The 22713-nt window shown below is 46.8% G+C and overlaps 1 protein-coding gene across 3 annotated transcripts; it reads right to left on the bottom strand.

Annotated features, from left to right (window-relative positions):
• Positions 1-264: 264 nt before the first annotated feature.
• Positions 265-21520, bottom strand: LOC310825125 (protein PML-like). 3 transcript variants are annotated; one of them, XM_083698236.1, is made up of 9 exons: positions 21253-21520; positions 18797-19269; positions 16944-17518; positions 14580-14614; positions 13298-13411; positions 11253-11520; positions 9838-9893; positions 7563-7680; positions 265-1388 (listed from the first exon to the last, which is right to left on the bottom strand). In XM_083698236.1, the coding sequence occupies exons 1-9, from the start codon at positions 21289-21291 to the stop codon at positions 568-570; spliced, it is 2499 nt and encodes an 832-aa protein (XP_083554362.1). In that variant the 5' UTR covers positions 21292-21520; the 3' UTR covers positions 265-567. The 3 variants fall into 3 exon arrangements, with proteins under 3 accessions (XP_083554362.1, XP_083554361.1, XP_083554363.1); XM_083698235.1 differs by having other exon boundaries at positions 14580-14617; positions 21253-21519; XM_083698237.1 differs by lacking the exon at positions 13298-13411 and having other exon boundaries at positions 14580-14617.
• Between the last annotated feature and the right edge of the window lie 1193 nt (positions 21521-22713).

Genomic DNA, 22713 nt, shown 5'->3' with positions numbered 1-22713 from the left:
CTGTCAACGGTTTCCTTTTTTTAAAAGGTAAATTCCCTTATTCTGAATAGGATTCCTCACAAGAAAAGGGAAAAGTTGACAGCTGTGGCCCAGAGGTTGGTGATAATGGCTGGACCTTATCAACTCATGCAGCTGCATGGAACGATGTTACAGGTTGACTGAGTTAATTTTCCTCCCTTATCTTTATGCTTGGGCCAGTATGGGTATTTCTGTTATGGTTCCCTGATTGCATTTTGAGTGACAAATAGTTGTCTAGGTACAAACTTGAAGAAAAAAACATAGTTAACTTGTGGATCTTAATTGCTTGATTGCAAAATAAAGATGTGCTTTAGTAAAAAAAAAAGTAAAAAAAAATTAGTACTTATTTCATTAACATGGTAGAAGCATAGAATTGTAGAATCTGCTGTTCTGGAGGGTCGGACTCGAGGCAATGGCTTCAAGTCACAAGAAAGGAGATTCCGACTATACATCCGCAAAAATGGTAAGAGCTGTTCAGCAGTGGAACAGACTCCCATGAGAGGTGATGGACTCTCTTTCCTTGGAGGTTTTTAAGCAGAGGTCGGATGGTCAGGGATTCTTCAGGTGCGGTTCCTGCATTGCAGAGGGTTGGACCAGATGACTCTTGGGTCCCTTCCAGTTCTGAGATTCTAGGAGGTTGCTGCCGGCAGCCGATGCCAAGAAGCCGAATTGCAGTTGTTGGAAGTAGAAGCGGATCTTGCTCAGCTTTTGGATTTTCTCCTCCGTGTCCTTTCGGTGGCGATTCAGGAACCTGCACAACTTGCTCAGCCCCCTTTCTGGGTCTTCTTGGTAGATGTGCTGGAGCATGGAAAGGCAGACATTGTGCAGGGCCAAGGTTTTTGCAGAGGGCTCAGAGAGGAGCTTCTGCGACAGGAGGGGTTGCAGGGAGGCGTAGGACCGTATGTTGGAGTAGGCAATGACTGTCCTTCTCTCCATCACAGGGTTAACCTCCAAGACGGTACACAAATCCTTCAGGGCCTTGGCGCAGTCGTCGGCCCGCGTGTCGTTCAGGTCACCCCAGCGATATGTGTCATCCAGGCTTTTCAGCGTGTAGCTGGGCAACTCTGGAACCTTCTCCTTAATGAGGGGCAAGGCATCGATGAAACCAAAGATGGAGGCTTCGAATCTTTCCTCCTTGTTGATAGCTTGCAGGGCGCCAACCAGGGCTGGGAGATGGTCCACAGACCAGATGTCATACCCCACCAAAATGGGCAGGGAGAGGGAGCAGATGTAGTCAAAGAACCCCTCCAGCCCAGTCTCGGAGAATTTGCTTCTTGCGTCTCCGCCAGAGGAAGGCAACAGCGGCCGGATCATGACAGAGCAGCAGTATTCTTCTTCTGCTAGGGCAACCAGGTGCAGGATGTCACCCGCTGAAAGAGCAGTGAGAGGAGGTTAGTCCAGATTGAGCACAGAGGCATGCACATCACAAATACAGTGGTTAGGTTGGCCACAACTAGAGTCAGGGCTTTTTCGGATGTGGCTCCAATCTGGTGGAACGCTCTGTCACAAGAGAGTAGGGCCCTGCAGGACATGACATCTTTTCGCAGGGCTTTTCAAGAATGTATAACTTGTTGCTGAGGTGGAATACACAGGATGAAACGGTTAAATCAGCTATGATAAAGTGGGCACAGGACATTGGCTATAATATTATGTTTGCTGACTGGGAAAAGTTATGGACCACCGGTATGAAGTTTACGGCATGTAATGCCTTAAAAGAAAATATTATGAAAATGATATATAGGTGGTACATGACCCCAGTCAAGCTAGCAAAAATATACCACTTGTCAGACAGTAAGTGTTGGAAATGTAAGGAAACTGAAGGAACGTTCTTTCACCTCTGGTGGACCTGCCCCAGGGTTAAGGCCTTCTGGGAAATGATATATAATGAGCTGAAAAAGGTATTTAAGTATACCTTCCCTAAGAAGCCAGAGGCCTTCCTTTTGGGGATTGTTGGCCAGAGGGTGTTAAAGAATGATAGAACATTTTTTATGTATGCAACAACAGCAGCAAGGATACTCATCACTAAATATTGGAAAACCCAAGATTTGCCCACACTGGAAGAATGGCAGATGCAACTGATGGACTACATGGAGTTAGCAGAAATGACTGGCAGAATTCGAGACCTGGGAGAGGAAGCAGTGGAAGAGGACTGGAAGAAATTCAAGGACTATTTACAAAAGCACTGTAAATTGTACGAGAGTTAAGAAGGATGAGAGATTTGAAAACAACTGGGCACCATAAAATTTGGTGAAAAGATTGTGAGAATGAGTGAATTTTATGAGAAAAATAGATTTTGAATAAATATTATGGTAAGATTAGAGATTTAAGATCTAGATAAAATTATTCAAAGTTAGGGATAAAATATTGGAAAAGTGTACAATAAGAATGGAAACAAGGTGATAATTTGCTGGTTAAGGTTCTATAAATTTGGAAAGTAGGAGTGAGAGACGTGAGGGAGTCCAATAATGAAGAGAAGGAACATTGTTTGTACTCTGTTATGTTGTTTTTTTTTTTCTTTTTTCCTTTCTTTCTATTGTAATAAAAAATCTTCAATAATTTTTTTTTTTTTAAATGACATCTTTTCGCAGGGCCTGCAAGACGGAGCTGTTCTGCCTGGCCTTTGGTCGGGGTTCAGTCTGACTTCCTCTCCCCTTTCATAAGAACTTGCATGAAAGTGGCCTCCCAATTTTTTCTCACAGGCCCATATAATTTCAGCACAAACAGTTGGGCCTGGTGAGCATTTAAGGTCCCCAACCCTAATCTGTGGGCTGCCATCCAATTGGATTTTATTCTGATCCTGATCTGATTTGAGGATGTATTTTAATTGATTGTCTGATTTTATGTTAATGTATTATACATTTGATGCTAGCCGCTCTGAGCCCGGCTTCGGCTGGGGAGGGCAGGATATAAATAAAATTTATTATTATTATTATTATTATTATTACCTCGGGTTAAGAACTTAATTCATTCCGGAGGTCCGTTTTTAACCTAAAACTGTTCTTAACCTGAAGTACCACTTTAAGCTAATGGGGCCTCCCGCTGCCGCTGCGCTGCCTCCATGCGATTTCTGTTCTCATCCTGGAAGCAAAGTTCTTAACCCGAGGTACTATTTCTGGGTTAGCAGAGTCTGTAACCTGAAGCACCTGTAACCCTGAGGTACCACTGTAAATAAATATTACTCAAGGGCCATCAGGTTATTTCAGGCAAGAAGCCAGGCCAAATGGGTTGCTGATTTATTTATTATCATTTATTTACTGCATTTATACCCCACCTTTTTTTCTTCGTGGTTCTCCCCCCGTCTCATTTAATCCCACACAACAACCCTGTGAGGTAGGTTGGGCTGAGAGGCAGGGACTAACCCAAAGTCATCCAGAAAGCTTCATGGCTGAGTTGGGATTCAGTGGCAAACCGCCTCCAACTATGGCATGAGAAAGTCAATAGAGAAAAGTCTTTCTCTCATAACATGAATTCATGGATGATGATGATAATAATAATAATTTATTATTTATACCCCGCCCATCTGGCTGAGTTTCCCCAGCCACTCTGGGCGGCTTCCAACAGAACACTAAAATACAATAACCTATTAAACATTAAAAGCTTCCCTAAACAGGGCTGCCTTCAGATGTCTTCTAAAAGTCTGGTAGTTGTTTTTCTCTTTGAAGTGGAATGCTGAAAGATTCAGGACAAAGAAACGAAGTCCTCCTTCGTACGGCACAGATTCAAACTGTGGCACTTGCTTCCTCAGGAGGCAGGGATGGTCACCCATTTCAGTGTCTTTTAAAGAGAACTGGACAAATGCACGGAGGGGGAGGGGGCTGCCAATGGCTACTAGCCAGGATGCCTCTGGTGCTGTGGGTTAAACCACAGAGCCTAGGACTTGCCGATCAGAAGGTTGGCGGTTCAAATCCCTGTGACAGAGTGAGCTCCCGTTGCTCAGTCCCTGCTCCTGCCAACCTAGCAGTTCGAAAGCGCGTCAAAGTGCAAGTAGATAAATAGGTACCGCTCCGGCGGGAAGGTAAAGGACGTTTCTGTGTGCTGCTCTGGTTCGCCAGAAGCGGCTTAGTCATGCTGGCCACATGCCCCGGAAGCTGTAGGCTGGCTCCCTCAGCCAGTAAAGAGAGATGAGTGCCGCAACCCCAGAGTCAGCCATGACTGGATCTAATAGTCAGGGGTCCCTTTACCTTTAGGATGCCTCTGCTCTATCTCTACTGTTGGAAGCAGTGATGTTTCTGAATCCCAGTTGCTGGAAAGAGCAGGAGGGGAGAGTTTCTCTTGGGCTCAAAACCTGCTTGCAAGTTTCCCACAGGCATCTAGTTGGCCACTGTGAGAACAGAATGCTGGACTGGATGGGGCACTGGCCTGATTCAGCAGGCTCTTACGTTCTAGGTAGCCATATGCCATTGATGGACTGACCTCCTCCCCCCCCCCTGCTTTAAGGGTATTTTTAGAAGGCAACGCCAGAGTGTAGGTGTGAGACCTGATCTCTTACCGCTTCCCTACAAACATATTCACTGTGGTTATCCAGTTTGCTCAGAGGCCAAGCAATGGGTGCAGATCTGTGTCATTAACCTGGGCCCCTGCATCTTTTAAGTGCCTTGCAAAACCCTTGCTCCTCCCCCCTTAGAAACCACCTGAGTTAGTGACCATCAGCACACCTTGTAGCTAGAAAGACCATAGGTAAGCTCAGATCACACCCATGCATTTAAAGCGCCCTTATACCTCTTTATTAATCCAGAATGTGGCAGCTACAGTAGATTGGTGACTGAGACTGCAATGCGCTCTATGCGGGGCTACCTTTGAAGGTGACCTGGAAACTACAACTAATCCAGAATGCGGCAGCTAAACTGGTGACTGGGAGCAGCTGCTGAGACCATATAACACTGGTCCTGAGAGATCTGCATTGGCTCCCAGTACGTTTCCGAGCACAATTCAAAGTGTTGGTGTTGACCTTTAAAGCCCTAAACGGCCTTGGTCCTGTATACCTGAAGGAGCATCTCCACCCCCATCGTTCAGCCTGGACACTGAGGTACAGCACTGAGAAGTGAGGTTACAGGGAACCAGGCAGAGGGCCTTCTCAGTAGTGGCGCCTGCCCTGTGGAACGCCCTCCCAGCAGATGTCAAGGCAATAAACAACTATTTTACCTTTAAAAGACAACTGAGGACAACAGGATTCCCTGTTTAGAGAAGTTTTTAATGTCTGATGCTGTATTGTTTTTAACATTCAATTGGAAGCCGCCCAGAGTGGCTGGGGAAACCCAGCCAGATGGGCAGGGTATAAATAATAAATTATTATTATATTATTATTTATCTATTTCGTAAAATTTACACACTGCTTGATTGGAGGAAACCTCAAAGAGCCTTACAAAAAGACTTTAGTGCTAGCTGCAGTCCGCAAACTATCTTCAAGGGCAGTCCCACGTAAAGAACATCACAGTAATCTACCCACAAGGTGGCCAGGCTATCCCTTTCCACGAAGTTGGGGAAAGGGGCTCCCAATGTTGGAGCACCTCAGACTTTCAAGGGTATGTGCATGACAAACACACCCACCTGCTGGAACAGGCCACCTGCCACAGGACCCGAGTCTTGTCAGGATTCTGCTTGCCCTGACTGAGCCTCCAAGTCAAGGTGGGTTTGTGGCATCATCATCTACTTGTGGATTTCCCCTGTGGCCCCTGGCTAGGCACCACTGGGAAACAGAAGGCTGATCTGATCTGATACCAGCTTGTGCTCTCATTGGAATGTATGTTGGAAGAAGAAAAAGTTGGTAGCATCTTCCCTGCTGGAAGGAGGGCAGCAGGTGAGAGCCCCTTTCCCGATGCCCCTCTGATACGCCAGCCTCTCCCTTCACTCCCAGGTAGGGATGGGAACATATGCCAATTTGGGTTTCTCTCGGTTTCTCTTTTTCCAGTCTTAGGTTTGGTTCTCCACAATTCCACATCAGTTTGTAGATTTTTTTAAAAAAAGAGAAACTCCTCATGAAAAGCCAGCAACATTTTAGTTCAAATCTCTCCTCATCTACACATTTGTGTGCACCGTTTTGCCCAATCTGCACATTTCTGCAAACCAGTTTTCCCGAATGTAAGACTTTATTGTAGCGGCTATTGATACAATTGATCATAGTATCCTTCTGGACCGTCTAGAGAAGCTGGGGGCACTGCTATACAGTGGTTCTACTCCTTCCTCCTGGGCCGCGTCCAAAAAGTGATGGTGGGGGATGAGTGTTCAGACCCCTGGGCCCTCACTTGTGGGATACCACAGGGTTCCGTCCTCTCCCCCATGCTTTTTAACATCTACATGAAACCACTAGGAGAGATCTTCAGGGGGTTTGGGCTGGGTGTCCATCAATATGCAGATGATACCCAGCTCTACCTTTCTTTTAAATCGGAAGCAGTGAAGGCAGTGAAGATCCTGTGTAAGTGCCTGGAGACTGTTGGAGGATGGATGGCAGCTAATGGATTGAGGGTGGATCCTGACAAGACAGAAGTACTGTTCTTGGGGGACAGGGGGCGGGCAGGTGTGGAGGGCTCCCTGGTCCTGAATGAGGTAACTGTGCCCCTGAAGGACCAGGTGTGCAGCCTGGGAGTCATTTTGGACTCACAGCTGTCCATGGAGGCACAGGTCAATTCTGTGTCCAGGGCAGCTGTCTAGCAGCTCAATCTGGTACGCAGGCTGAGACCCTACCTGCCCGCAGACTGTCTTGCCAGAGTAGTGCATGGTTTAGTTATCTCCTGCTTGGACTACTGCAATGCACTCTACGTGGGGCTACCTTTGAAGGTGACACGGAAACTACAACTAATCCAGAATGCAGCAGCTAGACTGGTGACTGGGAGCAGCCGCCGAGACCACATAACACCGGTCCTGAAAGACCTACATTGTCTCCCAGTACGTTTCCAAGCACAATTCAAAGTCTTGGTGCTGACCTTTAAAGCCCTAAACGGCCTCAGTCCTGTATACCTGAAGAAGCGTCTCCACCCCCATCGTCCAGCCCGGACACTGAGGTCCAGTGCCGAGGGCCTTCTAGCAGTTCCCTCACTGCAAGAAGTGAGGTTACAGGGAACCAGGCGAAGAGCTTTCTTAGTGGTGGTGCCCGCCCTGTGGAACCCCCTCCCATCAGATGTCAAAGAGATAAACAACTACCTGACATTTAGAAGACATCTGAAGCCAGCTCGGTTTAGGGAAGTTTTTAATGTGTGACATTTTAATGTATTTTTAATCTTTGTTGGAAGCCACCCAGAGTGGCTGGGGTGACCCATCCAGATGGGCGGGGTACAAATAATAAATTATTTGTTTTTATGCACACTTTACCCTGGGATATGCAATTTTGTGCATGTGACTTGGCTGGATAACTGCACTGCAAAATTCAGACTGTGCAGAAGCACAGACTTTGCAGGATGGCTGGGTTTCGGTTTATGCATTGTTTTGGAAATTGCAAATCAAGTAAATTTGCCTTCAAATGCAAATTGAACTGAATTTCTCCCCCACCCCTTCTTCCCAAGAGATAATTTTGCCGTATCTGATTTCAAAAGTGGCTCTCAGCCCCTTACGTAGAAGCTTCAGGTCGAAGAACACCATGGTCACTTGCCCCAACTGAAACTCCTGCCTCAGGCGTTCTTCCTGGCTATTCTGTGATCTGTTCCTGATGTCCCGTAGCAAGCTAGATTCCTGGCGAGAAGACAGACAAGTGGGGGGGGGGACACTTCAGAGGTTATGGGCCACTGACTCACCTCCCTCCCCCAGCCACAGCCACTGCACTGCTGCCTTGGGGATGGAGGGTTCCACGACTCAGAAAAAAGAGCATTGTGACAACTTAAAAGACTAACAAGATTTTATTCGCAGAATCACAGAACTGTCGAGAAGGAAGATACCCCCAAGCAGGGCCGGAGTTAGGTTTGATGAGGCCCTAAGCTACTGAAGGTAATGGGGTCCTTTATATGTCCAGCTGTCCTTTGTCAACAACAAATTGCTGCTGTTTTTTGTGTTGGATATATGCTATATGGTAATTTACGGATCTAATAGGTATCTAAAGCCATTTGCACAGAACAAAATATGTATTTTATCAAAGCAATTGTTGAACTGAAATACAATTAAGAAGTATATTAACAGTGAAATACAATTAAGAAGTACATTTTGGGGGGCCCCCAAGAGAGTGGGGCCCTAAGCTATAGCTTGCTTAGCTTATACATAAATCTGGCCCTGCCCCCCAAAGGTCATCTGGTCCAAACCCCCAGGAATTGCAGGAAAAATGTCACGAGTAAGATTTTTGTATTCAAACATCACCTTTCGGCTGATTTACAAAGTGGACCATTAAGGTGATTCTTCCTCATTCTGGGAAAAAGTGACAAATGGGGTGCCGCAGGGTTCTGTCCTGGGCCCGTTGTTGTTAAACATCTTTATAAATGACTTGGATGAAGGAATTGAGGGGATGCTCATCAAACTTGCAGGTGACAGCAACCTGGGAAGGGTAGCCAATGCAGCAGAAGACAGACTCTGGATTCACAGATTGGAAACTTGGACTTAAACTTACAAAATGAATTTCAATGGGTACAAATGTTCTACACTTAAGCAGGAGGAACCAGATGCACAAATATATGATGGGGGGACACCTGGCTTACTAGCAGTACATGTGAAAAGGATCCAGGGGTCTTAGGAGACCACAAGCTTTGCATGAATGAACAGTGTGATGCAGCAGCAAAAATGGGGAATGCTATTCTAGGCTAGTGCCCAGATCAAGGCAAGGAACAGTTCCACTCTATTATTCCTTGGTCAGACCCCACTCGGAATACTGTGTCCAATTCTGGGCACCATAATTTAAGAAGGATGTTGACAAGCTGGAAGGTGTGCAGAGGAGGGCCACCAAGATGATCGAGGGTCTATAAACCAAGCCTTATGAGGAGTGGTTGAAGGAGCGGGGTATGTTTAGCCTGGAAAAGATGAGACTGAAAGGAGATATGATAGCCATCTTCAGATATTTCAAGGCCTGTCACATGGAGGATAGAACAAGCTTGTTTTCTCCTGCTCTGGAGGGTAGGATTCAAACCAGGGCCGGATTTAGGTCTGATGAGGCCCTAAGCTACTGAAGATAATGGGGCCCTTTATATGTCCAGCTGTCCTTTGTCAACAACAAATTGTTGCTGGTTTTTCCTGTGTTGAACATATGCTATATGGTAATTTATGGACCTAATAGGTATCTAAAGCCATTTGCACACAACAAAATATGTATTTCATCCAAGTAATTGTTGAACTGAAATACAATTAAGTAGAAGTATATTAATAGTGAAATACAATTAAGAAGAAGTATATTTTTTGGAGGGGGGGCAAAAGAGTGGGGCCCTAAGCTATAGCTTGTTTAGCTTATACGTAAATCCGTCACTGACTCAAACCCATGGCTTCAAGTTACAAGAAGGGATATTCTGGTTAAACATCAGGAAGAACTTTCTGACAGTGAGAGCTGTTTGACAGTGTAACAATTTCCCTCGGGAGGTGGTGGACTCTCCTTCCTTGGAGGTATTTAAGCAGAGGTTGGCTGGCCATCTGTCTTGGATGATTTGGCTGAGATTCCTGCACTGGAAGGGGGTTGGACTAGATGACCCTCAGGGTCCCTTCCAACTCTGCAATTCTACGAACATCGAAGGTTTGCTTCGCTGCGCCTATGTCACAATCAGGTGCAAGAAAAGGATTGCTCTTTTATTATTCTGTATAGTTGAAAAGGGCCACCAATGTGCTGGGAGACCACGGCCTTCACAAGGGACTCCGTTGTCCAGGGGGCAGTGAGGAGGGCACCATGCGACAGCGTGGCAGCACCTGGGTCTCTGCACTCACCACAGATTCGTCGTCGGTGATTTCGTCTCCCGAGGAAATGCTCACAGGAGCATCACCTGCAAGAGAAAAGCCGGACATCGAATGAAGGCTAGCCTTCTGCGCTGGCCTTTCCCACTGCCAAGTGGCTCTTAGTATCGGAAAGCACTTTCTAATGCTAAGTTACAATATACAGTGGTACCTCGGGTTACAGACGCTCCAGGTTACAGATGCTTCAGGTTACAGACTCCGCTAACTCAGAAATAATACCTCGGGTTAATAACTTTGCTTCAGGATGAGAACAGAAATCTCACAGCGGCGGCACGGTGGCAGCGGGAGGCGTCATTAGCTAAAGTGGTGCTTCAGGTTAAGAACAGTTTCAGGTTAAGAACGGACCTCCAGAACAAATTAAGTTCTTAACCTAAGGTACCACTGTACACACAAACAAACACATTTTTATTTTTGGACGAGGCATACTTCTCTCACACCTGGCTCCAGTTTAAAAGAGGCATTCCTGCCTTTCTTTCAACCAGGTAATGCTTCTTCCGAGATTTGTGTATGTACCTGTATTAAAAATATATACAGTGGTACCTCGGGTTAAGAACTTAATTCGTTCCAGAGGTCCGTTCTTAACCTGAAACTGTCCTTAACCTGAAGCACCACTTTAGCTAATGGGGCCTCCCGCTGCCGCCACACAATTTCTGTTCTTATGCTGAAGCAAAGTTCTTAACCCGAGGTACTATTTCTGGGTTAGCGGAGTCTGTAACCTGAAGCGTATGTAACCTGAGGTACCACTGTATTTTTGAAAACCTGTTTGATTGTGGGTGCTTTTTAATCAATAGAGAAGGTTTCAATCCACTACATGACCTGACTGATTAAACTAGGGGTAGGGAGACCGCATCCCTCCAGAGGCTGTTAGATTTCAATGGTCAGGGATGTGGGTGGGAGTTGTAGTTCAACGACATTTGCAGGGCACCAGATTCCTCACACTTGGTGGCCAAGTGGTTCAGGTGATAGATTAGAAATCCACTGGGATCTTGCTCCACGGGTTCAAATCCTGCTGACGACATACCAATGTTACTATTTGAGAGCTAGCATGGTGTAGTAGTTGGTCAGACGATGACCGGGGAGAGACCAGGGTTCAAGTCCCTACTCAGCCATGAAGCTCACTGGGTAACTTGAGGCCAGTCCCTGCCCTTCAGCCTAAGAATGGGGAGGTGGGGAGCTCCTTGGCGAAAAAGGTGGGATATGAATGCCACAGATAAATAAAAATACCTGGATTAAACAATTCAGCCTTCTTGAGGCTGTCGATTTCACAATGAGAAGCTCACTTCTCACGATGAGAAGCCATTAGTATCCTGCACCTCTCAAAAAAGATATCAAAAATGTGTGACTGGGTCTTAAGAATCCCTGAGTAAAACAGCAGCTTCTGTCTGTACCTGGCTCAGACAGCTCTGGGTCAGACATGGGGGGACACTTTGAGCTGTCCATGCCTTCTCCTGCCTTGTTCCTGCTCCCTGTGGAAGGGGAGCATCCTGGAGATTGAGAACTGGTCCAAGTTTGTTCCAGCCTCCTGTTGCTAGGCAGCTGCCTGGATCTGGCACCAGCATCATCATCATGTTCCATTTTCACCACTTTTGTAGGGGTTTGGACAGCCCTTTCCAGGTAGGCATAGTTCCTCTTTGCTGGCGACTTCGGGAGGTGGCCCTGGGAGACAAGAGCACGGAACAGGATTATATGGCCACTAATTAATTAATTCCTTTGTGCAGCGAAAGCCACTACAAAGTGAGATACAAAAAAACCCCAAAACCACACATACAAAAATATTACGCAGTTAAAATAGTCGTTAAAGTTAGGCATTCCATCTAATAAAAATTTGCTCTTCTGAAGAATTCAACTTAGGCCCACAAATATTTCTCATTGAAAATGCCACTCTAAAGACAATGCAGGCCATCTTTGTCAGAAATGTTAAGGGGACCTGTCCCCTAATAAAAAGTGAACCAAATTCCCCCTTGATCTTACAGCTGAGAGGTTTTAATCTTTGAACACAGTTGCATTTACTACTATATTATTAATACTACTACTTTGGGCTCTTTGCATTTTTGTGGGGAAAAGAAATGAGTGATTTTGAGACATTTGAATTTAAAAGAAATATTGTTTAACAGAAAGTGGAGAAGATGGATGCTATCATGGAGTGCATATCTTAAATAACTTATTTATGTAACTGGCAGATGGAAAATCGGAACTCTGTTTTATTTTTATTTGTTTCTTTTTCTTTTCTCCCCCCCTTCCTTTATTCTTCCTGCTTCTTTCTTTTTATCCCCTCCCCCTTCTCTTCTTCATTTTCTGTTCTTATATCTTTCAAGTCCTATGTCTGGGATCTTTATTAGCGTCCAGGGACTGCATGCCATGGAAAATAGTTGATGGAGGACGCTGGATGAGAAACTGGGAAGTGCCGGTCTCCCAGGGTGAGAGAACTACTTTTAAGAGAGGGCTCTGTATTCTATTTTTACTTTGGGTAGCTGTTTCTGTTTTTTATTTACATTCGTTTTCTACACCTTGCTGTATCACAACAAAACTTTAATAAAAATATTAACTGATTTTAACAAAATCAGGTATTGGATACAGGATAATAAGTCAGTACAGAATATGGTTGAGAAGTATTGGAAGTAGGGGAAGTATAGATGAGCCCTCTGATTCTTCCACATCATATAGTGTTGCCATAAAATCCAGACGCAAAAGTTATTGAGCTTTGGGGGTGGGGGTGGGGGGGTTTGCCTGAAGCTGTTGAGCTTTAAAGCTAATTTAAAGAAAGTTGCCCAAACCAACACTGCCGACATGGGTTGCCATCCGACTGGCATTTTTGCAATTTCCACCCGGAAACTGCTTCCAACTGCAGTATTATGCATATGTCCAGGGACGTGGGTGGCGCTGTGGTCTAAACCACAGAGCCTAGGGCTTGCTGATCAGAAGGTCGGCCGTTCGAATCCCCGTGAGCTCCCATTGTACAGTCCCAGCTCCTGGCCCACTTAATAGTTTGAAAGCACGTCAAGTGCAAGTAGATAAATAGGTACCGCTGCGGCGGGAAGGCAAACGGAGTTTCCGTCCGCTGCTCTGGTTCGCCAGAAGAGGCTTAGTCATGCTGGCCACATGATCTGGAAGCTGTCTGCGGACAAACACCGGCTCCCTCAGCCTATAGCGCAAGATGAGCACACAACCCCAGAGTCATCTGCGACTGGACCTAACGGTCAGGGGTACCTTTACCTTTACCTTTACCTTTACCAGGAAATTCCAGACATATGGCAACCCTAGCATTACCCCACATTTTTACTGTTCCAATCTCTCTCTCTCTCTCTCTCTCACACACACACACACACACACACACACCCCTAGAAGGAAGCCCCCTTCCCACATTCGTCACAACCAGAGAATGCAGGACAGTGGGAGGGGAACAGAGGGAGGGGAATTGTGCTCTCTGACTTACCAGATTACTGGTGCTTGCGTTGTTGCTGCTGCTGGGGCCATCTGGGTCGCTGGCATCTGTCTTTCTGGCCACTGCATTAAGGCGATGGCGGGGAGGCTGTTTTTCACACCCTCTCTGTGGATGGGTAATGCAAACAGTTTTATGAGTGTTTTAGAGGGAGAAAACTCCCTCTATTATCACATGAATACTCTGAAGTTAACTATTTGTGGTAGTGTTTATAATAAAACAGTAGCAAGGTAAAGGCTCCACTTCCTCCCTCCCCAGAGGTCCAAAATGTGAGGAGTTACTTCCAACGTGTGTATCTAATTGTGTTCTGAACACTCTGTGAAGGTTTCCACAGTGAGGCACAAAAACTTAGTTCAAGACACACACAGTTTACAGAGGATTTTAAGCAGCCCAATTTGATGGCAAGCAAAGACTTTCTTGTTCCCAACAGGCTTTTGGGTACTGCCTGTTTTTAAGAAAAGGACTGGTGTTGGGGTGTTTTTATTGCAAAGATCTGTATATCTTAATAGACGCGCGCGCGCACACACACACACACACACACACACACACTTAAATGTTTTTAAGGATGTTCCCCTCCCCAGTTTTCAGCTGTTTCTGTTTTATCTGTGAGCTGCCTTTGACTAGATGACTGAAAATACTCGGAGTCGAGAGTGGATTTCATTCTCTTTATTCAGCTAGACCAATCAGACTGCTGCATTCTGGATCCTATTGTACTAGGGCCAATCAGACTGCTGCATTCTGAATCCTATTGTTCTAGGACCAATCAGACTGCTGCATTTTGGATCCTATTATTCTAGGACCAATCAGACTGCTGCATTTTGGATCCTATTCAACTCAGTCATGACAATGACCCTCAGGGGCTCTTCCAACTCTAGAATTCTAATTCTATGAGCATATTTTGCAAGCCACTCAGCTCCTGATAGGATTTCCCTTCCACTCAAGGATTCGAAAGCAAGTTGCCCTGCCTATCTAACCCCATTCACTATCCAATGGTTAAACTGTCAGCTTCTCCCGTAAACTCTCTCTTTTCTCTCCTGAGTGGCATCTCTGAAAAGATCCCTTATATATGCAGCTGGAGTTTGTCAATATGGAGACGACAGTTCAAGATGAACACCAGAGACAGAGGAACCTTCAGCCCTCCAGAATTTGTAGGGCCACAACTCCCATCATCCTTAGCCATTGGCCATGCCGCCTGGGACTGATGGGAACTGCAGTCCAGTAGCGTCTCGAGGCTCACTTGTTCCCCAGTCCCAATGTATGCAAAAGCAGCTCTCACCTGATTGGGTGCAGTTTCCGGTCCACCTGGGACAGCTTCTAAAAAAAGAGTGAGGCATTATTAATTAGAAAATGGAGCAAACTGGTCTGTTCCTATTCAGAGACAGAATCACCAAGTATTTCAATTCTGCAGCCATTACTGGCATATCTCTGTTAGTTTTCCATCTTCCTACACAAAACGTTAAGGAATGTATTTCACTTTGAAACTTTACTATTCTATAAAACTGACCATCCTTGCACCAGAAAGCATTAATGAAAAGACCTTTTTAACTTTTGCCTGTCAGTCATCCTTATTGTTCTATATAATCATAAATCCCACGAACGCCCACTTCTTAGGACCGTCTCCATTTTGCAACAGCGCAAACTGTAAGAGGCAGCTTGCTTCTGAGCGCCAGTAGCTGGGAGCTGCGGTTGAGGGGAGAGCTACTCTTGCGCCCGGGTTCTGCTCTAGGGGCTTCCTGCAAGGAGCAGCCAGTTGGCTGATGATGAGAACGAGATGGGTCACTCGTCCTGGGCCAGCAGTCTTTTCTTATGACTTTGCATAGTAGACCTGGGGGCATCCAGCTTTTGTCAAATTGTGGGCAGGGATGAAGTATCAGCAAAACATTGCATCCACAATGCAATGCACTAAGATTAGGTGACAAATTATATACCAGAACCACTGGGCTGTGCAGCTATGTGTTGTCTGCTTTTGCTGGCAGTATCAAGATGTCAGGATTTCAACCAGTGGTGCAGTTAGGGAAATTTTAGACTATTATTATTATTTATACACCACCCATCTGACTGGGTTTCGCCAGCCACTCTGAGCAGCTTCCAACCGAATATTAAAAACAATACAGCATCAGACATTAAAAACTTCCCTAAACACGGCCACCTTCAGTTGTCTTTTAAAAGTAAAATAGTTGTTTACCAACAAAGGTCCGTATAGTTAAAGCCATGGTTTTCCCAGTAGTGATGTATGGAAGTGAGAGCTGGACCATAAAGAAGGCTGATCGCCGAAGTATTGATGCTTTTGAATTATGGTGCTGGAGGAGACTCTTGAGAGTCCCATGGACTGCAAGAAGATCAAACCTCTCCATTCTGAAGGAAATCAGCCCGGAGTGCTCACTGGAAGGACAGATCCTGAAGCTGAGGCTCCAATACTTTGGCCACCTCATGAGAAGAGAAGACTCCCTGGAAAAGACCCTGATGTTGGGAAAGATGGAGGGCACAAGGAGAAGGGGACGACAGAGGACCAGATGGTTGGACAGTGTTCTCGAAGCTACAAACGTGAGTCTGACCAAACTGCGGGAGGCAGTGGAAGACAGGAGTGCCTGGCATGCTCTGGTCCATGGGGTCACGAAGAGTCGGAAACGACTAAACGATTAAACAACAAGTTGTTTATTGCCTTGACATCTGCTGGGAGGGCGTTCCACAGGGCAGGCGCCACTACTGAGAAGGCCCTCTGCCTGGTTCCCTGTAACCTCACTTCTTGCAGCGAGGGAACCGGCAGAAGGCCCTCGGCGCTGGACCTCAGTGTCCAGGCTGGATGATGGGGGTGGAGACGCTCCTTCAGGTATACAGGACCAAGGCCATTTAGGGCTTTAAAGGTCAGCACCAACACTTTGAATTGTGCTCGGAAACATACTGGGAGGCAATATAAGTCTTTCAGGACTGGTGTTATATGGTCTTGGCAGCCACTCATAGTCACCAGTCTAGCTGCTGCATTCTGGATTAATTGCAGTTTCCGAGTCACCTTCAAAGGTAGCCCCACATAGAGCACATTGCAGTAGTCCAAGCGGGAGATAACTAGAGCATGCACCACTCCATTGTCCAGACTCTGGGCTTAATTATCTTATGAACGGCACTTTTTGAGATGGTCATGTGCCTGTGGTTCACCTGTGGTTCTGGGGGCCCCTCCTGCTCATTCTGTTGATGGGGTCTCTAGACTTCCACCCTGAAGCCTACCAGCTAAACAACTTTCCTTCACTCAAAAGTTTGTCACAGTGATGGCAACATACAAAAAGTATGACCTCTTACAATCTGTGCAAATCTGTCACAAAAAAGTGGGCAGCAGCTGCACAGATCTTTTTGTTCTGCCTATCTGGAGACGAGCTGCAGAAAGTATTCAATCTAGATACTCTGAAAGCTGAAATCTCTCTGCACATGAGCTATGACAGTCAGTATGTTGAGAGCTTCTGACTGGCGGGTGTGTAAGAGGAAACACCAACAAGGTGGCTCTGATTATTTCTTTGCTCTGGCAAAGAACCAGTGTAGAAGTCCTGCCCTGGTGCCACCACTGGGCCTAGGCCACTGGTCTGCCACTGGGCTCACTTCCTCTCCTACCCAGTCACACCAGCCAGTCATTGTTCTTCAAGACTCTCACCTCTGGCCTTTGTCACTCTTTCATACAGAGCCTGGAGCTGGATCTTGACCTCTGCAAAGTCCCTCGCTTGGATCTGGAAATTGACAACTGGTGGCTGGTTATCTCTGAGCTTCTCCAGTGAACTTTTGATGTAGGGTTGCATCTCCAAGACCACCTGGTCAGAAGCGTAGAGCTGCATCTTCTCCACCAGCTGCTCGCTGGATGCCATCCTCTTGACTAGGCCTTCCACGTCCTTGAGCATCCTCTCTACATCCTTGACTTGTTGCTGGTGCTGGTCCTCCACTTCTGCTAGGAACTCGGCCTCCTTTTCTTGCAGCACCTTCACCATCTTGGCAATCTGTTGCTGGATCAGCTCCCTCGTCTCGTTCCTCGTCTTCTCCATGCTTGCCACCAGCTCCTGGAGGTTGCGGTAGGTTTCGCTGTGGTTGCTTTTCTTGAGCTCTCTTTGCATGCTCTGCAGCTCGTTTTGCATGCGCTTGATTTCGTCCTGTATTTCGCAGTGCTGGCTCTGGTGTTTGCTGTCCAGCGTAACGCAAACCACGCACATGGGCCGCTTACACTCATTGCAATAGACTCTGTAAATCAAACGCCATTGGCTTTGTTATTGGGACCGCGACTCATAGTTATTATTATTATTATTAATAGTTTTTTCATTATGATTATTTTAAATTCTAGTAACACCAAAAATTAGTTCTTTTTAAAAAGATAAAGCTAAAGGTAAAGGGACCCCTGACCAATAGGTCCAGTCATGACTGACTCTGGGGTTGCGGCGCTCATCTCGCTTTATTGGCTGAGGGAGCCGGCGTACAGCTTCTGGGTCATGTGGCCAGCATGACTAAGCCACTTCTGGCGAACCAGAGCAGCGGACGGAAACACCGTTTACCTTCCCGCCAGAGCGGGACCTATTTATCTACTTGCACTTTGATGTGATTCCGAACTGCTAGGTTGGCAGGAGCTGGGACCAAACAACAGGAGCTCACACCGTCGCAGGGATTTGAACGTCCGACCTTCTGATCGGCAAGTCCTAGGCTCTGTGGTTTAACCCATAGTGCCACCTGCGTCCTTTTTAAAAAGATAAGTTGACACAATTGCCAATACTGATGCACTGAGTTGATCATAAAACATGCAGAGAGGGAAAGAATGTTTACTGAACCCGGACACTCACATAGACCTGCGGTACTGGCTCATTTTGATTGTATGTAATCTGTTCTGGGAGTATTTCTGGCTCAACCACAGGTCACAAATGCTCTAAATAAATACATGTAACCTGATGCTTCTAAGCTGCTGTATTTGTATATAAAATGAAATTAGACCAGACCGTCAAAAAGGAAACCTCATCCCATCTGAATCCCGGAAGCTGGATTCCATTGGAGGCAGCCCACTGGATCCGGCCAATGGCCCATCTAGTCGAGCATCCTATTCTCACAGTGGCCAATCAGACACCCATGGCAGGAAACCCACAAGCATTCAGGCAGAGGTAGGGACAGTGGGCTCAACCCTGGCACTCAAAATAAGATCTCAGCAGAGCAGTCTTTCCTATTGGGCTTAGTGGTGCATCGTGCCAGGGTGCCGGCCTTTCAGGGGCGCCCCAGCGAGTGGGGGAGCTCCGCGGCTTTGCCGGCGGCCTCCCCTTTCCCTGCACGCCCGCCAGCCGTGCCCCGTCAACATTAGGGCTGGTGGGCGTGCAGCTTCCTTCCCAAGTCTTCGTAGGAGAGTGATCCCCGCAGAGGCTTGGGAAAAGGTAAACATCCCTGGAAATGGGGGGGCGAAGGGATCTTGGCACCACGGTGCAGGATATGCTTAAGACGGCCCTGGATCTCAGACTGAGAATGAAGTGCTAACGGACCACCTACCTTGCAGCATCGTTATTGTGGGTATTTTTGGGACAGTTCATGACACTTTGCTTTCTGGTCTCTGCAAGGAACTTTGCGCTCGACATGCCCTGGAGATTCTTCAGTGTTTTGACTTCATGGAGGCTGTTCTTCTTGACTCTCTCGTGGTTTGTGAAACACACGCCGTCGCAAAAGTGCCAGTCACATTCGGAACACCAGAACACCGCCTCTCTCTCAGAGCTACAGCTGCAGGCCAAATCTTGGCCTTGGCTGATCTTCTGGAAAATGCTCAGCTGGGACTGAAGGTTTGCAAAGAGCATGTTGCGCTTCAGTTCAGCGGGAGAGTACGGGGATCTGCATATGGCACAGTGACCACTGGGCTGGTTTTCTTCGAGGCACTGGGCGCACAGGTTGTGAAGGCATGGCAGGAGTTTGGGGCTCTGAACTTCCCCGTGGCAACTCTCACACAAGAGGAACTGTAATTCACCCATCTCCTGTTGTAGAAAAACAAGGATAAGGGGCAATAGTTTGGAAGATGTCCATTCAAGTAGGGATAGGAAAATGGGGGGGGGGGGAATCATCAGCATTTTGTTGCAAATTCCTCCCAGCTTACACATTTCTGTATGTCATTTTTTCCCGTAACTGCACATTTTGGAAAGCAAAGGTGAATCTACATTGTCTATCAGAGATCCCACAAGCCCCACTTTGCAGCTGAATCTCCTGGCCCAGAACCGGCTTTTGTTGAAGCAGCCCAGGGGTTTAGAGGGCTGCTGCTCTGGTCCCAGCTCTTGGAGCTCAGGTGTTCCAAGGGTTTGCATCCTCTTGAGCCAGAGGACATGGCTACCTACGACTTTGGAGAAGGGAAGCCTCTTCTGGCACTTGGCCTCTCAGCTGCCATGGTTGCCAAATGCACAACTGGCTCAAGCACAGATCAGGTTACAAGGTACACAAGCCAGCAGTTGTATCAGAGCACTAAGGCACATGGCTGGGCATAAGATAAGATGCTGTCCCAACACCTTATATGCCCCCTGAGCTCTCCTTTTTATAGTTTTGGATTGAGGCAGGGCATGAATTATTATTTATAATGGAAACTGTGTACTTAGCATTGCCTAACACAATTGCAAGAAGGCAGAACGAGTTAATAATTACTCATTTCCTGATACCGTTCAGCTTCCTGCTGAGTTAAGAAAAGGACCAAACCTAGATGAAGGTATTCTTGCAAGGACACACAAGAAGGTAAGAATCTGGATCTGGCCCATGGTTCATCTAGCTCAGCATCCTCTTCTCAGGGTGGAAGACCAGATGCCTTTGCGAAACCCACAAGTAGGACATTGCCCAGCCCCCCTGTGACTGGTATGCAAAGTCTTACTGCCTCTAACAGCGGACATGAAAAATGCCTTTTCCCAAAACACTTTTAGATGGGGGCAAATCCCTTTCCTGGGTAAGACAGAGTATTTGCTGGTTCCACTCTGGTGATATCAAATCTGTTCAGAGCCTCTTAGGCACTCTGGCCCCTCTTCACTCCCACCAAGCCCTGTATTACAGATGGAAGCCAATTTCATTTCCCTCAGTTTCTCATCCCCCCCCCACATCTTAAATCCAGTTCTCCACATTTTGCAGGAATTTGTGGGTTGTTGTTTTTTAAAAAATTGTCATGAAAATTCACCAGCACTTTAATGCAGTTTTCTCAGAATAAACACATCTTTAGATGCAGTCTTGACTAATGCACACATTTTTGCAAGCAATTCCTCCCAGCATAATGCATGCTTGCATTTCATTTTCACTGGTAAAATATAAATTTCTGTAAACATTGCAAAATTTGGACAACTGAAAATTTTAGAGGATAGCTTTGTTTTGGTTTGAATATTGTCCAGAAAACATTAACTTGGTAGATTTAGCTGTAAACAACAACAACAACAACTTATTATTTATATCCCATCCATCTGGCTGGGTTTCCTTACTGAACCGAGTTTCTCCCCCCTGCCTGTCCTTAATTCTCTATATCTCCCCCCCCTCCTTCGCTTTCACCCTCCCCTCCTCTACTTTTAACACCCACCCAAGTTCCTATGTTAGAGCTTATCACTTGCAGGACCAGCGCCAGGGCGGGGGGGGGGCATCGGGGTCTCCTGCTGCCCACCCCCTTGCCTGTGCGCACTAAAATCCTTGAGCGTCTTCCTGGTCCTGCAGCTTCCCCCCTTCTCTCCCCCCCCCCCTTTTCCCACCATGCAAAAGAAGGCAAGGAAATGGAGAGGGAGGAACAGCTCCCTCTGGGCTGCAGTAGCTTGAAAAGGAGGAGAGGGTGCACTGAGGACCCCCTAAAAGCTGGACCCCCTAAAAACTGATCGCTTGTCACGGCACGGAAGCGGAGCAAATCTGGAAAGAGCTTCCGAAGGATGCCTTGGCTGTAAATGCCCCCGAGAGTTTCCTTGTTCCCTGAAACTCAGCCGAGCCCTCCCAGGACAAGTCCGGGGGCTTACCTGGCTCTCGGAGAGGGATGCTGAGGTCACCTGAGCCATGCTTGTCTTCCCACGGAGCTCTTTCCTCTTCCAGAGGAGCTCTTAACCGAGAAGGGAGGCTGCCCAGAAACTTCTGCTTTTTAGGTTTCGTTTTCATAGAAACGGAAAGTCTTCCTGATTGTTGTGTGCGCCCCTGGGCGTAGCCAGGATTTATGTTGGGGCATAACTGTCAACTTTCAAATTTGAAAATAAGGGATCAGCAGCCTCGAAAATAAGGGATTAGCAAGGAATTTCCCGCAAAAAAGGGAAGGTTGGCAGCTATGTGTTGGGGGGGGGGGGCAAGGATTTATTGGTGGGAGGACCAGAAGGGAACTATCTGCAACACGACTGGTTGGTTAGTTAGTTAAGTACAGTGGTACCTCAGGTTAAGAACTTATTTCGTTCTGGAGGTCTGTTCTTAACCTGAAACTGTTCTTAACCTGAAGCACCACTTTAGCTAATGGCGTCTGCCGCTGTGATTTCTGTTCTCATCCTGAAGCAAAGTTCTTAACCTGAGGTATTATTTCCGGGTTAGCAGAGTCTGTAACCTGAAGCGTATGTTACCCGAGGTACCACTGTATTTATTTCCTTGATTTAGTGGGGAGCTGCCCAAAATAGCTGCTCTATTTATCTTCCCTTAGCTTCTGTGCTGGCATTGCTGGTTCCTGCCCTGCCCGGCTGCTTTTTCTCATCTTGCTGCAATTCGGTGTTAATAATATCTCCGTTTCTGTTGCAAGAGAAAGATCACTCACCACAAGGATTTATGAATACTGGGCACCATTCATTGCTGTTCCTCTTGAAATGCTACCTAAGAGTGTTGTTGTTGTTGTTGTTGTTTCCATACTGCCTATACCCATAGGTCTCAGGGCAGAGCACCGCACAAAGTTACAATATGCAAAGCACAAAATACATAATAAAAATAACCCAAACATCTCAATGGCCTAAGATGTTGCTCCATGGAACAGACTGTCTCAGAAGGTGGTGGGATGCCATGGCAGCGGACCTCCTGATTCAGCAGGGGGTTGGACTAGATGACCTTTGGAGAACCTTCCAACTCTAGGATACTATACTTTGCATGCCGGAGGCTTCGGTTCTTATAATCTCCTGTTAAAAGCAGGTAATGGGTAAGGCCTTCTTCCTGAGACCCAACCGGCCTTGGCCCTAGGGCATTTTTTCTACCTGCTCTGCAGTTGATGAACCCCGAACTACAGTCCAGGTGTGGCAGCCACAGATAGGTTGTCATGAGGCGACAGTTGGCAGAGACTGTGCGAGAAAAGAGCAAGTTCATAACCGGAGTCATCAAATGCAGAGAGCGAGGACAAGCCCAGGGGGCAGGGAAGGCTCACCACTTGTGCCTGAGATACCTGCCCTGAGAACGGCACCTCGGGTTACGTGGCAGCAGCCCTCAAAGATGGAGCAGAGCCAGAGACTCCTCCTCCCTCA

This window comes from Podarcis gaigeae (assembly GCF_964106915.1).
Source record: "Podarcis gaigeae genome assembly, chromosome: 9".
NCBI lineage: Eukaryota > Metazoa > Chordata > Lepidosauria > Squamata > Lacertidae > Podarcis > Podarcis gaigeae.
Note: the sequence above shows the minus strand (reverse complement) of the source record. Positions and strands in the feature narration are given on the sequence as shown.

What these genes read in the sequence shown, in the direction of transcription:
- LOC310825125 (XM_083698235.1), bottom strand. Translation starts at nt 21,291, where the DNA reads ATGGCTCAGGTGACCTCAGCATCCCTCTCCGAGAGCCAG. An exon ending in CATCCCTCTCCGAGAGCCAG is followed by an intron (nt 19,270 to 21,252) that starts GTAAGCCCCCGG and finishes TTTCTACAACAG; the next exon opens with GAGATGGGTGAATTACAGTT. An exon ending in CACAATAACGATGCTGCAAG is followed by an intron (nt 17,519 to 18,796) that starts GTAGGTGGTCCG and finishes TTTGATTTACAG; the next exon opens with AGTCTATTGCAATGAGTGTA.